The 17,335-nt window shown below is 44.3% G+C and overlaps 1 protein-coding gene across 1 annotated transcript; it reads right to left on the reverse strand.

Annotated features, from left to right (window-relative positions):
- Positions 1 to 726: 726 nt before the first annotated feature.
- On the reverse strand, positions 727 to 16,322 carry LOC135549750 (ubiquitin-conjugating enzyme E2Q-like protein 1). Its single transcript, XM_064980015.1, has 3 exons — positions 15,954 to 16,322; positions 14,718 to 15,639; positions 727 to 4,231 (listed from the first exon to the last, which is right to left on the reverse strand). Exons 2-3 carry the CDS (start codon positions 15,450 to 15,452, stop codon positions 4,100 to 4,102), a joined length of 867 nt encoding a protein of 288 aa, XP_064836087.1. The 5' UTR covers positions 15,453 to 15,639; positions 15,954 to 16,322; the 3' UTR covers positions 727 to 4,099.
- Between the last annotated feature and the right edge of the window lie 1,013 nt (positions 16,323 to 17,335).

A 17,335-nucleotide genomic window follows, 5' to 3' on the forward strand; every position in this document is an offset into this window, starting at 1 on the left:
ACACACACACACACACACACACACACACACACACACACACACACACACACACACACACACACACACACACACACACACACACACACACACACACACACACACACACACAGAGAGAGAGAGAGAGTATGAAAGCAAGGACAGACAGTAACGTGAACAGAATAATGTGCCCACTCAAGTAGAGGACAAGTAGAGATCATAAAGAACGTTCTGTTCTCTTCTGATATCACTTGAACCAGACCTGATAACACTTCAGACTGGAGCTAGCTAATGGAATCTGAGACAATGGAGAAAGATACTGTGTTTTCATATGAAACTGGAGCACAACAGAAGCCAAGAGATAACCCAGAAAATGTATGTAGCACTAAGTAACAGTTGACTTCTTAAGGAAGAACCTTTGACTCTGAAAAACAGGTGAAAACATTTCAAAATAGTAAGTCAATGCTTAATAAATGGGTAGTATTGCTCGGTAAAGAGACCCTAACATTAGAAACAGTTTGCTGTGCCTCACCACTATTAATTCAATGTACTCAAACTACTCCAGAATACCTCTAACTCTGTGGTTAGGGGAAGGAAAAACTAAGATCTTGGACATATAGATGTCTCACAACTCTAGTTTGGTCATGATGACATGAAAAACAGCAAAGATCTTGGATAGAGAAGAGATAAATAGATAAATGTTTGTGTATCGTGTGAGGGAATGCAAACAAAACCAGGTCCATTCGTCAGTTTCAATAAGCCGTAACTTTTATTGCACATTCCTGTTTGGTCTTGCAACGACCTTTCACCTTTTGAACCGTTGACCTCGGTCTGGACTAGACACTTCAGTCAGGAGTAGGGTGAAGTTGCTCATAGAAACTGATCTAGGAACATATTTCCACATTCCACTCTAATGGTTAGGGTTTAGGCAGGGTATGCTGATCCTAGATCTGTGCCTAAGGCCAACTTCTACCCAAGCAGTAACGCAGTCCGGAACCAGAGAAAGAAGGATGGACATTGGTGATATCACAGAGGAGAGTAGGAAATACATGTGAGAGCCAAGAGTTAACTGATCCTTCAGTTCCATTGAGCTCCATAGAATTCTGCTCCTTGTGACAGATTACTTCCTGGAGAATGTTGGGTCTTTATGACATCATTATCTAGTCCTTCTTAATCTGGTTCCTTGAAAGTCTCCCACAAAATATACACCTGAACACCCTTCTGACACAGATACACATCATCATTCTCAGTTCGGATTTATTTTTCTCTTTTTCTGTGACAATACCTGCGACATGCTTCAAAATCTTCATTTTGGCAAACCACAAATAAATTAAAACACAAACATTCAGAGAACACAACGTGACAGTATTTTTTTAGGGTAGTCGGAAAGAAAAATATACATACAGAAAACAGAAATCAAGAGAACAAGAGAAGAGAAGCATTTTACTGTTCGTTTTTTACCCCGACTTCGTTTTTTTCGTTGCTTTTCTTGAAAAAAAGATAGCTAGCTACCAATCACTTACCACATGCAGATATAATACAGAATCGATTCACTCATTTAGTGTCTGCAAACTACCGATCTAAACTATATCACAAAATGATACTTTTTAAACCAGCAAACACCCAATTTGGAGATATTTCATCTTCTATTAATTGTTCACTTTACAGTAGATTTCTCCTCTCATCGTAACGCCCAGTGAAACACCCACAGCCAACCCTGACTTCACTGCCCACAAAAGAAGAGAGAAGACCATCATCAGCATTGACTTATGCCCCATCCCAAATGGCACCCTATTCCCTACATAGGGCTCTAGTCAAAAGTAGTGCACTAGATGGGTATTACAGTAGGGTACCATTTTGAAACCTACCCTTTCCCATGATTAGATACCAGATGGTGATTTCTGTAACTTTCCCCAAGGGAGCATCACAGACACAGCAACCCCTCTCACACACATGTCATCTCCCCTGATGAGGAACATACTGTATAAGAACATGCTGTATGAACATTGCCTTACACACAATGTAAAGCAAAAAATGAGATGTGTGGAGCTCCGGGAAGTGTGAGTGACAGAATGTCAGAGCAGAGTTGGGTGTGTGTGTGTGTGAGTGAGTGAGTGAGTGAGTGAGTGAGTGAGTGAGTGAGTGAGTGAGTGAGTGAGTGAGTGAGTGAGTGAGTGAGTGAGTGAGTGAGCAGAGCAGGACATATGATGGCATCACTCTAGTTATTCATCTGACAACTCTGTCTCTCTGTTCAAATTTCACCGCAATTAGCAGCTATCTCTCTGTAGTGCTCATTCACAGCCACACATATAATGCACGGCATAGGAGGGACTTGGAGGCTAGAGAGAGTGAGTGTGTGTGTGTGTAATTGTTATGAAACACACACACACACACGCTTCTCTTCAGCCATTTTGGATTCCAGCTGACATTTTGAGAAGCCGGCGGGAAACATCAAAGCTTGCCACGCACCCTTCTCTCTTCCTCTTCCTCCCGTGTTCCCTCTCTTCCTCCCTCTAATCCAGACATCAATCAGGAGCTCACTGAGACACGCTCATCTCTCAGAGGACACTCGTTTATTATTCCACCACTCCATCCTCACCAGGGCTCTGCTTTGTCCATCCTCATTTAGGGGTATCGTGTGTGTGTGCGCGCGTGCGTGCACATATGAATATCAGCGCTAAATGTTGAGGAGTGTGTGTGTGTGTGATGTGCCAATGCAAAATAGCCACTCTGAAGTGTGTGGTGTACAATCCCATGGGGAACTAGTAGAGATGATCATTTCCTCTGGTCAGGACATCATTATCATTACCCCTGTAACAACATCTCCATACAGTAATAATGTACTAATACCATTACTGGCATACTGACGGTAAAGAGATCAGCATAGTACAGTTACCATCACATAGGAACACAATGAAAAGCCATGTTGAGACACACATATGCATGAAAGCACACATACCCTTCATGTGCCTGGTTATTAGCTCGGCCATCTGGTATCTAAATCATGGGAATTATAGCTGCTGGTCTTCTCCTACACATGATAATATGACGAGAGAGAGAGAGAGAGAGAGAGAGAGAGAGAGAGAGTGAGAGGTGAGAGAGATTAAGAGAGAGCTAGAAAGAGTAGAGAGAGAGAGAGAGAGGGGAGAGGGGAGAGAGAGAGAGCGCTGTAGTTGACTGCCATTCTCTTCATCGTACAGTCTCTGGGTATAAAACAACTGATGTTTTTTCTCCATTAGAAATCAATAACCATGTATGCAACACAGTGAGGTCTAAATTTAGCCACAAAGAGGGAGAGAATGAGAGAGAGGAGAACGAACGATAGAGAGACAGAGAGCACAGCTCTACATACATTACAATCTTCATGTTGCATTGAACTGTGAAAAACAGCCCAGTCAAAAGGAAATGAAAGGAACAGAGAGAAAAAGAAGAGAAAAGGAAGGGGTGAATGCGTGAGTTGCTGTCCTGCACAGCCAGTCTATTAAACATCAACAGGCTGGTTTGTAGGTAAATGATCAAGCAGGCAGAGGGGATGGAAAGTTTGACTACAGTTCAGTGCAGTGTGGTGTCAGCTTGGAGAGAAGGATGAGAGGAGAAGAGGAGAGGAGGGAAGGTGAGCAGGGAAGGTGGGGTAAAGGTTGGAGGAGAATACATCGCCCTCTTCGCAGTAGTCTTTCACAGTCTTTACCCGTAGATCCACACACAGTCTGTCTGAATGTCCCTCAATGTGTGTGGGTGTGTGTGTGTCGGAAACCCAATCCATGGCCCGCTGTGACACACACTCCACTGACACACCTCACTCTGAACCCTCTACTCAGCCGAAGGGAGAGAAAGAGAAAGTGAAGGAGGGAGGGAACGAGGGACAGAGGAGTGCAGCGCTGGAGGGATGTGGAGAAATGACGACTTGATGATGGCAATGATCGGCAAAGTGAGGAAGTAGACCTCGATGACGAGCGTTCGTTTGTTCATTTTTCTGAAGAGTTTCAGTGAGGTGATTGAAACAACAAAAACTAAAAACAAAACAACTGGAGCGGTGGAGCTGTAGTGTCAAGGAGGAGGAGTTGAATTAGCGTGGTGTGTCGTGGTTAGCATGGCTAGCTAGCGTCATGGCCAACCTCTTTCCTCAGCCGTCAGACACAGGGGGGGAGACCCAGCCGTACTTCTCGTGGGTCTTCACCAGACTCTTAAAGGTGGCCTCTGCCTCTTTGCGGCTAAAAGCCTTCTTGGACTTCCCTGCTTTCCTGCAGATACGCCCCTACGGAGAGAGAAAGGGAGAGAGAGGGAGAGACATGATTAGTACAGTATTTACATAATTCTTTGCCTCAACCAATCACTGATACTATAGAGAAAGAGAGATAGCTAATGAGTAAATTACATCTGCATTCAACACCTCAAGTATTTTCACCCAACCACCATCTTCCATCTTGGTAATAAAAGAGCAACAACTGTATTTTCCTCGCACACAAAGGCTAATAATATATGTGGGAGAGAAGAAAAAGAAAAGAGAGCGTGTAGGCGGTGCATGTGACACTAAAGCTCATCGATCTCTTAGCAACAGTGGCTCAGTCTTCTCTAAAGAGCATTGTGTGGGTGGGAGAACAAAATAACACAACAAAAAGTCCCTGACTTTATCTTAAAAATGTGAATATTTAGCCTCAGTGGCACAATAAGGGGCATACTAAAGCTAATATAAGATGCACGGCTGATTCTGCCTTTGGAGGCATCGTGTATTGTTTTAAATTACATCATCTAATTTATGATTCACCTCTGGAGCATAACGTGTCGGAGAGTCAACTCACACACCCACGTACACACAGGCATGGAGAAGAAGAGAGAGAGAGAGAAGTGCTGAGAAAACACAGGCCAGAATGGCTCCTTGCCACCACAATGGTAAATCAGTTTCCATTGGTCACACTTAAACCATATTAAAAAGTAATGTATTAAGACATCATTTTGGGTCATAGGGATCAAGAAATCTCCTTATGGCTCTGGTGAAAAGTAGTGCACGATGCTGACTCTATCTGCATCTGAAATGGCACCCTATTCCTTATATTGTTCATTACCTTAGGATGTCATTTCTGGTCAGAAGTGTTGCACTTCATGTAGAACTTGAGATTGTTTCAGATACAGACATTTTTGTGTCAAATGAAGGGCTTGTGTGTCTGGTCGGCCATTTTGTGTCTTGAGGATGCTGGGGGTGAGTAGGATGAGATCATAATGCTGAGTGGTCAGGTGATTAGCAGCACAGTTTCCATGTCTGACTGAGCTGGTTAATGAGACTAAGTGACTCAGACAGATTAGAACAGGAACATAATAAGAACAGGAGGATCATCAGCTCAGGACTAAGGCTGTGTCTCAAAAGTTAGAGTGGTAGGCCCACTATAGGGAGTATCTCAATTGCATGCTCCTCGCGTCCTCTCTCTCCTCTCTCTTCGCCTCTTTCTCAAAACCCATTGAAGGAGAAGGTCAGAGGGGAGGGACCTCTGACTTTCTCATCCAATGTTTTTTTTGAGAGGAGAGAGGACGCAATGAGTATGCAATTGAGAGTCTCCCATAGACTATTGATATGCTCACTCAAGACACTGTGTCAGCAGTAATGGCCACACTTTCCTCTCAAAACGACTACAATGACTCGACCAGTGAAAGAAATGTTTGGTATTTTACCAGGCAGAGGAATCCAGAAAAGACTTCAGTCTTCGAGACAGACACAACCTTCTCATGAATAAATCACTGACTTCCTGAAACCTTGGACCCCTTCCTGAGAGGTGAAAGGTCAATTGTTTGCCCACCTAATCGTTAGCTTGGCATAATCCTGTCCATCTGTCTGAATAATATTATATTATGTGCCAGTTGCCGCTGTTACAACCACGGATTTCTATATACATAGATGACTGACAGGGAGACTGGCCAGTGGATTAACACACACCCATTATTAGACCAATTACAATACACACACATACACGCACGTATGCACAGCAGAAACTCTAAAATCTCATCAATTATGACCAATTAACCAATTAAATTTGAACCAATTTCTTGAATTGTCTTGCACTGATTGAATTAAACTGGATATCACAGCCATTTAAGAGCTCGGCCTTATTTCCCCTAATCCACCTTGCCTGGAAGAGAGCAATGTAGAGACTGACTACCATGTGGTTTACATTGCATCAATCAACAGTATCACTCCATCGGTCAGCGCACTCCATTAACGTGCAACGATTATTTCCGTCCCTCTAGCCACCACAGCGGTTATTTCCTTCCCCTTAGCTGTGTGATGATTATTTCCGTCCCCTGTCTGACCTGTGCACTGGGTATTAACTTCCCCCTTGCCAGGGTGCCTATGTTTGCCAGGGGACAGGCTGCAGTGGTGGTGTGTGTGGACTATGGACTGAAATAACTCATTCCTACCTTAGGGCATGTCCAGGCAGACGCTTAACGAGACAGAAATAACAGCGAGAGAGAGATAGAGAGAGAGAGGGGAGCAGGAAAGAGATGGAGAGAGAGAGAGAGAAGAGAGAAAACAGAGAGAGAGAGAGAGAGAGAGAGAGTGAGAGAGAATGAGAGTGTGAGAGAGAGAGAGAGAGAGAGAGAGAGAGAGGGGATAGAAAACAGAGAGAGAGAGGGAGTGAGAGAGAGAATGAGAGTGTGTGAGAGAGAGAGAGAGAGAGAGAGGAGAGAGAAAACACAGAAAGAGAGTGAGAGAGAATGAGAGTGTGTGTGAGAGAGAGAAAAAACAGAGAGAGAGAGAGAGAGACCGAGAGAGAGAGAGAGACAGAGACAGAGAGTTCGAAAGAGAGAGAGACAGAGAGGTTGAAAGAGAGAGAGAGAGAGAGAGAGAGACAGAGAGGTGGAAAGAGAGCACTCATGAGCTCAGTGAGGTAAATGGGCAGCCTTTCTAAAAGCTCTTTGATTTGAGAATTAAAAAGAGGAAACTGAGCTTTAATTAACTCTCTAATGTTAGGAGGGAGGGAGTCAGAGAGAGGACAGGTGTGTGTTTGTGTGTGTGCGTACGTGCGTGCGGATGTCTTGGTGAGGTTGTATTTGCATCCAGAGTGTGTTGAGGCTGTACACTGCAGTAGTCTGTCATTGTTTATCTAGTTCACTTAAGCCTTCCCTCCCTCGCTTGCTCACGTCCAGTGGGACACACACTTGTCCGTTGTGTGAAGTGAAGTGGTTGATGGGTAATCTTGTGAATGGAGATCAGTCAATGGGCCAGGCGGCGCTCCGCTCAGTGCCCCAGTGCATCTTGGGAAGAGGATTTGAACCTGGAATGATTGCATAACACCTGGCTACATGTGCCAGAGAACAGAATCAAGATTAATAAACATGCTATGGGACTGAAGAGGTGGACATATTATCAACACAACAACATATCACTGAAGACTTGTTGTTGACTGTGGAGATTAATGTGCAATATGCAAACAGATATACTGGAATTGCAATATGACGTGATGTGATGTCAACACATCATGTCTGATTGTGTGTAGCTTGTGCAACATGCAAATATACAGTACCAGTGAAAAGTTTGCACATCAAGGGTCTTTCTTTATTTTTACTATTTTCTAAATTGTATAATAATAGTGAAAACATCACAACTATGAAATAACACATATGGAATCATGTAGTAACCAAGAAAGTGTTAAATAAATCCAAATGTATTTTTTATTTGCGATTTCTCAAAGTAGCCACCCTTTGCCTTGACGACAGCTTTGCACAGTCTTGGCATTCTCTCAACCAGCTTCATGAGGTAGTCACCAGGAATGCATTTCAATTAACAGTTGTTTAAAGTTAATTTGTAGAATTTCTTTCCTTCTTAACGCGTTTGAGCCAATCAGTTGTGTTTTGACAAAGTAGGGGTGGAATACAGAAGATAGCCCTATTTGGTAAAAGACTAAGTCCATATTATGGCAAGAACAGCTCAAATAAGCAAAGAGAAATAAAAGTCCATCATTACTTTAAGACAAGAAGGTCAGTCAATGTGGAACATTTCAAGAACTTTGAAAGTTTCTTCAAGTGCAGTCGCAAAAACCATCAAGCGCAATGATGAAAATGGCTCTCATGAGGACCGACACATGAAAGGAAGACCCAGAGTTAATTAGAGTTACCTTCCTCAGAAATTGAGGCCCAAATAAATGCTTCACAGAGTTCAAGTAACAAACACATCTCAACATCAACTGTTCAGAGAATAATGTGTGAATCAGATCTACATGGTCGAATTGCTGCAAAGAAACCACTACTAAAGGACACCAATAAGAAGAGACATTAGACTGGTGGAAATCTGTCCTTTGATCTGATGAGTCCAAATTTGAGATTTTTTGTTCCAACCGCCGTGTCTTTGTGAGACGCAGAGTAGGTGAATGGATGATCTCCGCATGTGTGGTTTCCACCGTGAAGAATGGAGGAGGAGGTGTGATGATGTGGGGGTGCTTTGCTGGTGACACTGTCAGTGATTTATTTAGAATTCAAGGCACATTTAACCAGCTTGGCTACCACAGCATTCTGCATCGATACGCCATCCCATCTGGTTTGCGCTTAGTGAACTATCATTTGTTTTCAACCCAACACACCTTCAGGAGAGTGATGGAGTGCTGCATCAGATGACCTGGCCTCAACAATCACCCAACCTCAACCCAATTGAGATGGTTTAGGATGAGTTGGAAAGCAGAGTGAAGGAAAAGCAGCCAACAAGTGCTCAGCATATGTGGGAACTCCTTCAAGACTATTGGAAAACCATTCCAGGTGAAGCTGGTTGAGAGAATGCCAAGAGTGTACAAAGCTGTCATGAAGGCAAAGGGTTGCTATTTAGAAAAATCTAAAATATTACACCTATTTTGATGTATTTAACACTTATGGTTACTACATGATTCCTTATTTGTTATTTCATAATGTTGATGTATTCACTTTATTCTACAATGTAGAAAATAGTAAAAATAAAGAAAAATCCTTGAATGAGTAGGTCTGTCCAAACTTTTGACTGGTACTGTATTTATAAAGGGTTTGTAATAGGTTTATAAGTAGTTTACACCTATTATAGTTAATTTTCTATAGTTGTGATACATACAAATAAATGTATAGAGGGTATGGGTTTATAAACTGTTTGTAGACTTTTACTAATCTCTTCCTGAAAAAAGATGAAGTGTAGAAAGGTAAAACATTTCAGAGTAAATTTGGTCTTAATTCAATAATGGTCCTCTCTGGATGTGGTTATGTTCATGGTCATGACCACTGACCCAAATAGCTGTGATAACATGTATGATAACACTGATAATCAGACCATAATCAAGGCCAAACCGCTCCTAAAGACCATGCAGTACTTGAATTGGAGTGGTGCACCTCACATTTTCTACTGCTTGAGTACCGCTGATAGAATAATCACTTGGATATTAACTCTGGTACTGTAAAATTAAAGAACTAGCACTTTTTTCATTCAACTTCAATCTAGTCTAGTACACAGCAATGGGGAAACCATAGGAATCTATTGTCTTTCTATTCAGTAATTATATCATCCTCCAGGAGTTATGGATGTGATTATTTCTCTCTCAAGCAGAACCATCACAGGGAACCACAGAGTAGCATTACTAGTAGCATTCAAGTAGGAATTACTGTGTTAGTTTCACGTTTGGTATGTGGCAAACCAATCACATGGGAAATCAGGATACACATACAAACGCACAAGCAAAGACGCATGTGCGCGCTCACACTTGCATAATTAATCAATATTGTTTTCATTAGCAAACTGGAGGAGGAAGGCACTGGGATGTAATTAGTGTACACTGACTGCAGAGCTGCTCCTGCTCTCTCTCTTTCTCTCTCTCACACGCTCTGTCTCCCTTATAATATCACCCCATCAGAGTGTAATCACAGATAAGATGGAAAAACGAACTGCTAATCAAGATGCGTGTGCGCGCGTGTGTGTGTGTGTGTGTGTGTGTGTGTGTGTGTGTGTGTGTGTGTGTGTGTGTGTGTAGGCTACTGTGTTTGTGCATGTGATTGATTGAGCAGCATTTAACTGCATTCTGAAGGCAAAAATGTCCCCCTTGAAGCAGAATAATGATCACCAATTCCCCAGGAGAGCATTTCCAGTAGCAGCCATGATAGTTGAGTCTCCTTCACAGGCCTAAGGCCTCAGGCGGTGGGCCTGCTGCTCACAATGCATCATTAGGGACAAATATATTAAGTCAAATTAAATATTTGAGTTGAGGTGACCAACACCAATCTAGATTATTGATGTCTTTGCTATGGATCTCTTTACATTGCCCATGCATTCACGATTGTGACCACATCATATGTGTCAATGTAACTATATCATTTGAAATGATACTACACTGAGTGTACAAAACAATAAGAACACTGGCTCTTTCCATGACATAGACTGACCAGGTGAATCCAGGTGAAAGCTATGATCCCTTCTTGAAGTCACTTGTAAATCCACTTCAATCAGTGTAGATTAAGGGGGGGGGGGGTTAAAGATTTGTTTGTTTGTTGATGAGAGATGGATTGTGTATGTGTGCCATTCTGAGGGTGGTAGTAGGTGTCAGGTGCAATGTTTTAAGGTTGTCAAGAACTGCAATGCTGCTGGGTTTTTCACGCTCAACCGTTTCCCGTGTGTATTAAGAATGGCCCACCACCCAAAGGACATCCAGCCAACTTGACACAACTGACAACTGTGGGAAGCATTGGAGTCAACATGGGCCAGCATCCCTGTGGAATGCTTTCGACACCTTGTAGAATACATGCCCTGACGAATTGAGGCTGTTCTGAGGGCAAAGGGGGTGCAACTCAATATTAGGAAGGTGTTCTTAAGGTTTTGTACACACAGAGTAAGGGATAAACGCCGATGTTCTGTAAATTACCTTGTAAATAATAGACGACGCAGTTCATTTTCCAAGGTAATGAACGGAGGCGTTTATCCCACTTATACCACAGTTGCCAAAGAAAACAATACTAAACCACACATATACCTGTAAAAAGTAACATGTTTTCGGGTATATTTTCATTTTGATAATGAATTCATACTTTCTCCTCTATCCACTTTGTTCTATCACCAGTTGTTAATTTTTTTTTTTTTTCTCTATGTACATCGTTCGTTTTTTATGTTCCGTTGCCAGCCAACGGTTGCTTGCTAACTAGCCAACTCCGCTAACACAGTTACGTCAACCTGAGCCAGAATAACAGCAAAGTAGCAGCATTCACGTTTGTTTAAGCTGTTTTGTAGCAACATCTATTTGGATACATCTGACCATAACAATGCCTGGTTTTTGAACATTTGCTACCTCGTCAGGACACTGTTCATTACAGTAGTCGAGGAGATCGCATTGCAAATGAAACACTTAGCAGAAGCTAGCTAAAGTAGAAGCTAGCTAAAGTGAAATTGTTTGTTGCTAGCAAATCTGCCAATATAACAACCAAATTCAACAGTATCAGTGTCTGAAAACAGCTGGTTAAACTAGAAACATGTAGGACGATTTGACAGCATAGCATAGCACCACTTGCGAGAACAACAAGGAACCAAATGAATACATTCACTTCACTTGCTACTCCAACATTGTTGAAAGACCAGAGCAATTAATGTGCATCACGTTTCGTCGTCAGAAGATGCTGCCAGTGTTGGCAACAATTTTCCAAGGAAAGTAGTTGTTGGTGGCTGAATTTGTCGCTAGTTGACGCCAATTTATGCTGTCCCTCTGTCTCTCATGTTTTCTATTTATGTCACGACTTCCACCAAAGTCGGCTCCTCTCCCTGTTCGGGCGGCGTTCGGAGGTCGACGTCACCGGCCTTCTAGCCATCGCCGCTCCATTTTTCATTTGTTTTGGCTTGTTCCCTGCACACCTGGTTTACATTCCATAATCACATTGTGTATATATATTCCTCTGTTCCCCCCCATGTCATTGTGTGGTATTGTTTTTCTAAGTCCTGTCATCTCCTCCCTTTGCCCGGTCTCCCTACGGCCCTACAGACTGCGAGGCCTTGTTGACACAAGTCTTAACGGCACTACGGGGTGCCTGAGGATATAGTGTCTGATCGGGGTCCCCAGTTCACGTTGAGGGTCTGGAAGGCGTTCATGGAACGTCTGGGGGTCTCGGTCAGCCTTAGCTCAGGTTTTCACCCCAGGTGGAGAGAGTAAACCAGGATGTGGGTAGGTTTCTGAGGTCCTATTGCCAGGACCGGCTGGGAGAGAGGACAGCGTTTGTGCCCTGGGCGGAGATGGCCCAGAACTCACTCCGCCACTCCTCCACTAACCTCACCCCCTTCCAGTGTGTATTGGGGTATCAGCTGGTTCTGGCTCCTTGTCAGACCGAGGCTCATGCGGTGGACGACTGGTTCCAGCGCGCGGAGGAGACATGGGACGCTGCTCATGTCCACCTTCAGCTCGCCGTGCTTCGCCAGAAAGTGGGCACAGACTGTCACCGCAGTGAGGCCCCGGTGTTCGCACCGGGGACCGGGTCTGGCTCTCGACCCGAAACCTGCCCCTCCGCCTGCCCTGCCGGAAGCTGGGCCCGCGGTTTGTGGGGCCATTCTAAGTCCTGAGGAGACTGAACGAGGTATGTTACAGTTTATAGCTTCCCCCAGATTACCGTATTAACCCCTCGTTCCATGTGTCTCTCCTCAGGCCGGTGGTGGCTGGTCCGATCCAGAAGTCAGAGGTGCGGGAGGTTCCTCCGCCCTATGGGACTCCCAATCATGGCCGGTTGTGATACCGCCTGGAATTGCACCAGGGTCTGTAGTGACGCCTCTAGCACTGAGATGCAGTGCTTTAGACGGCTACGCCACTCGGGAGCCCAAGTTCATGCAATGATATATTATCCAAAGTCAAATATAATATTTGAAGGAGAACAACAAGGAACCAAATGAATACATTCACTTCACTTGCTGCTGAAGACTGAGAGGCTGGAGAGGACTGAGAGGCGGGGGAAGGGGCACAAGTGATGGGTGCACACACACGCAGCAGCCGGGCTAAGGCGGAGCCGCAAGCGGCACAGCTGAGCTCGGCCGAGCAGGCACACACACCAACAAGAAAGTCACTAAATCAAACAAAAGTTGCTGTTTTTTCCCTCTCCTCCAATTTCAGTTTGTGTGGTTGTTGGTTTAGCTTTATATTGACATCATGATTAGGTGTCTCTTTACATCCCGATATCGGATGCATGACTTGACCTTCGCCTCTCCCGAGCCCTTTGGGGAGTTGCAGTGATAAGACAATATTATAATTACCAATTGGATATCGTGAAATTGTGTCAAAAAAGGGGTCAAAATTACTACAAAAATAAAAAGCAACAACACTTTTGTTACATGATCCATTCGAAGGTTCGGGATTCCGACCCGGTTGTCATGTCAACACAGCTGTCAGTGCTGAGCAGCACAACCCATGATCATGATTGACAGATCAAGACACTTTTATACAGGAGATGTATAAAAATTATTGTACATGGTTTAGCAGTCAATAAATGTAATCGCTAAGTGAATCAATTTCAACTGACCAGTTTCCACTGAAATTGTCCACCATTAACTATGATAGCTAGTTTATTTCATTGCTTGCCTGGTTAGCTCATTGCAAGCTCGCGAGCTGTGATTTGTTTGCAATGTCATTTTGGCTACCTAGCTAAATTATACAGGCTGCAGTTATTTTATATGCTTGCTGTTACAATAACCAAACGGTTGGATAAACAAATACTTTGTGAAACCACAATGTAATGCAGCAGATGACATGGTGTGAGTTTAGAATTCTCAAACAAGCAGCTTCAATTTGATTGGCTGCTGCATGCAATTTTAATCGGGTTTGAGTTGCTTCATGTAACAGCAAAGTTGCTTGATGATGTCACTTGCAACCTTCAACTGCAACTAAAAAGTAAAGGTAAAAAAGAAACCCCTCTTATGTCGCTGGAGGGGAGGGGGGTGGGGGGGGGGGGGTCCTTGATATTTTTACATAAGTTCCTCTTGTCATGCACAAATGCACCTGTTAAGAAACTACCCGTGAGAACTGTTAGAGCTCCCTGGATCGATGATGAATTAAATAATTGTATGGTTCAAAGAAATGATGCAAAAAGGTGGCTAACAAGTCAGGCTGCTCAGCTGATTGGTTGACCTACTGTCAATTGAGAAGTGTTGTGACTAAAATGAACCACAAAATAATAATAAATTATATTACCAAACAAGATAAATTACGAAATTAAACTCCCATGCTCACCTATTCCATATCTCGCCATTTATCAAATGATATGAGGTGACCTTGTCATTCTATGTTAGACATTTATTTTCCCCACTAACGGCGAGGATTTCTGGAGGTGATAAAGGATGATGCATTCCGATGAGGAGGTAGGAGGATGAATATGAATCTCACACAGAGTAGAGAACATTCAGAGCACAGCTGCGAAATGGCGGCTGTAATGTCACAGCTAAAGATTAATCACGTCTAAAATGTGTAGATAGATTTCTGCTTCTCTCTCCTTCGCTCGCTCTCTCTGAGACGGGTGAGAGAAATAGGTCTCCCAATATGACATCTGTATCACAATAAAACAACATTCCGATTCAACACAGTTTGGCAGATATGAACACGGGTAAGCTACTACATTGACAGCTTTTACGCAGTACGGTTACACTAAACATTGCGCATGACGCATGAGTGTCAAGTGTCAACATTCAACACCAAGACTTTACCGTCCACTGCGTCTCGTGTTTCAAAACAACACGCACAAGGGACTGGGGGATAGAGACCCGTGCATTAATAAAACAAATAGATCCTCACCTGTCCTTTTACAAGACTTGCGGCAAATTGCCTCATCACGGCTTCCACTGTGTAGGCGCTGGACCATCCGCGGGGGGTTAACAGCTCCATACATATCGCTCCGCCATCCAGCACGTACCCGTTTTCCAACCGGGGGGTGAGCACCCGCATGAAAGGCGGGGAGAAGGGGAAATTGTCGGGGAAAGAGACATTCAGCAGTATGAACTCGGTGTTCGTTTCTTTCATGTCCTGCCACAGCGCCGAGTCTTTGTCTACCTGGTGGAGCTTGACGTTCCAGTCAAATAGGTTATCGTCGACCAGCTCGACCGTTATAAAGTTGTCTCCCAACCGCCGGATCTCCTGGAGTTCCTTCATGAGTCTTCTCGTCCGGACTTGGGTGCAGTGCTGCCGGTGAGGGGCTAGTGGTGGTATCGAGGCACTGGTCGCTGATTTCCCAACCCCGATCCCACCTCCTCCTCCTCCGCCTCCCATCTGCTGTTTCTCCTTGGTGTCCTTGGCCTGTTGCTTATCCTTTACGGACGGTTTGTCCTTGCTGCTGTGCTGATCCAGCTTCTTCGCTTTTATCTCGGGGGTGCTGAGGAGGTTGTTGGTCTCGTTGGTGGTCTGAGAGTGCTGCTTGGCGTTGTTCTTGGTGTTCCCCTTGGTCCCCTTTAGCGAGCCCTGGTGATGCTTGGGGTCCTCTGTGTCCCGGTCGTGAAGACGAATCAGACCGATTTTACGCAGTAGAGTGGCCATTATGTCTCCGCCGAGCGCAGGGGGATCGAGATTCACGATTCTCCCTTTATAGCCAACCACTGATGTTAGACGGTGAAACCGTAAAAAAAACCTTTGCACCGCAATCCCTCAGCTATACTGCAGCCTCTGGACAGACGCTTGCACGTAGCCTATTCCTTCTTCAGTGCATCATTCTGACGAGGTCCGACTGAAAAAACACACACACCATTAATAAACCGATGAACTGCTGTCTATTCGTTTTGCAATTTAATGAATCTGCCACTGAAGATAAAATAATCATATTCAATAGTAGCGTAGTGGATTGACTGTGTTGTAGAAATTGACTGCATTCCTAGTGGCAATCAATGGCTGCGGAATATCGCTGCTATTATCCAATAAACTACATAGGGTACAGAATAGATAGCTGCTTTGAAATATGCATTTACACTGTTATTACTCTTATAAACGGTTATAATTCACACATAGCACACCACCTCTATTTTAATATACACATCGATTTACCATTTATAATTCCGTTCGGAAAAATTAAACCCCCAATGTCCTCGTGTAACCTATGCGACGAAAAGGCGAGTCTTCAGCTGCACTGACAGCAGCTATTACAGTGGAGAGAGAGGGATATTAAACGGTTACCATCCAACAAAGCGAGTTAAAGCCTTTGATTTAACTGCAGCTGCCGCGACACTGTCTCTAATGTTACTGAGGACGAACCAACCCCGCTAATCCTTGGCGAGGACTCACACAATCCTCGTTAGCTCGCTGCGCTCACACACACAAATAGCAGCGGAAAGGAACGACCGGCCAGACGTGGGTTGGCTTCCGCTGCTCTACCTGGTTTGAATGGTTAATGATGTGGAGAGAGGGGGATAGATGTGGAGGAAACAGGAGAAAGTGAAAGTGGGCTGGGCTTCTCAGCCAATGTCATCCTATCATAGCCGATACGTAAGAGCTTCTCCCACTCCCGTAATACAGGCCTATATGCCTCAGGGCTGGGGACAATTCCATTTCAATTCCAGTCAATTCAGAAAGCAGGGTGATGTCAGCATTAGTGGGACATCAGGTATAGTGGTACATTTTCGTTAGATTGTACTGAACTATGGTAATTTTGCAACCCATGCACAACAAAAGTTATTTGGTTTCTCCTGAATGTGTTCTGTGTATGAACAAATAGCTGTGGGTTAGTGTGACGTCATTGTAGTGTGTGTGTGGTCAGGTTTCCTAGATGGGGTGACCCATTAAAACTCATGAAACACCGCCATACATACAGTGGCTTGCGAAAGTATTCAACCTGCTTGGCATTTTTCCTATTTTGTTGCCTTACAACCTGGAATTAAAAATAGATTTTTGGGGGAGTTGTATCATTTGATTTACACAACATGCCTACCACTTTGAAGATGCAAAATATTTTGGACAACACCCTGTCGTTCTCAACTAACATCAGGGCGGTTGCCCGTTCCTGTAGGTTCATGCTCTACAACATCCGCAGAGTACGACCCTGCCTCACACAGGAAGCGGCGCAGGTCCTAATCCAGGCACTTGTCATCTCCCGTCTGGATTACTGCAACTCGCTGTTGGCTGGGCTCCCTGCCTGTGCCATTAAACCCCTACAACTCATCCAGAACGCCGCAGCCCGTCTGGTGTTCAACCTTCCCAAGTTCTCTCACGTCACCCCGCTCCTCCGCTCTCTCCACTGGCTTCCAGTTGAGGCTCGCATCCGCTACAAGACCATGGTGCTTGCCTACGGAGCTGTGAGGGGAATGGCACCGCAGTACCTCCAGGCTCTGATCAGGCCCTACACCCAAACAAGGGCACTGAGTTCATCCACCTCTGGCCTGCTCGCCTCCCTACCACTGAGGAAGTACAGTTCCCGCTCAGCCTAGTCAAAA

Source organism: Oncorhynchus masou, chromosome 12 (genome assembly GCF_036934945.1).
Source record: "Oncorhynchus masou masou isolate Uvic2021 chromosome 12, UVic_Omas_1.1, whole genome shotgun sequence".
Classification (NCBI taxonomy): domain Eukaryota; kingdom Metazoa; phylum Chordata; class Actinopteri; order Salmoniformes; family Salmonidae; genus Oncorhynchus; species Oncorhynchus masou.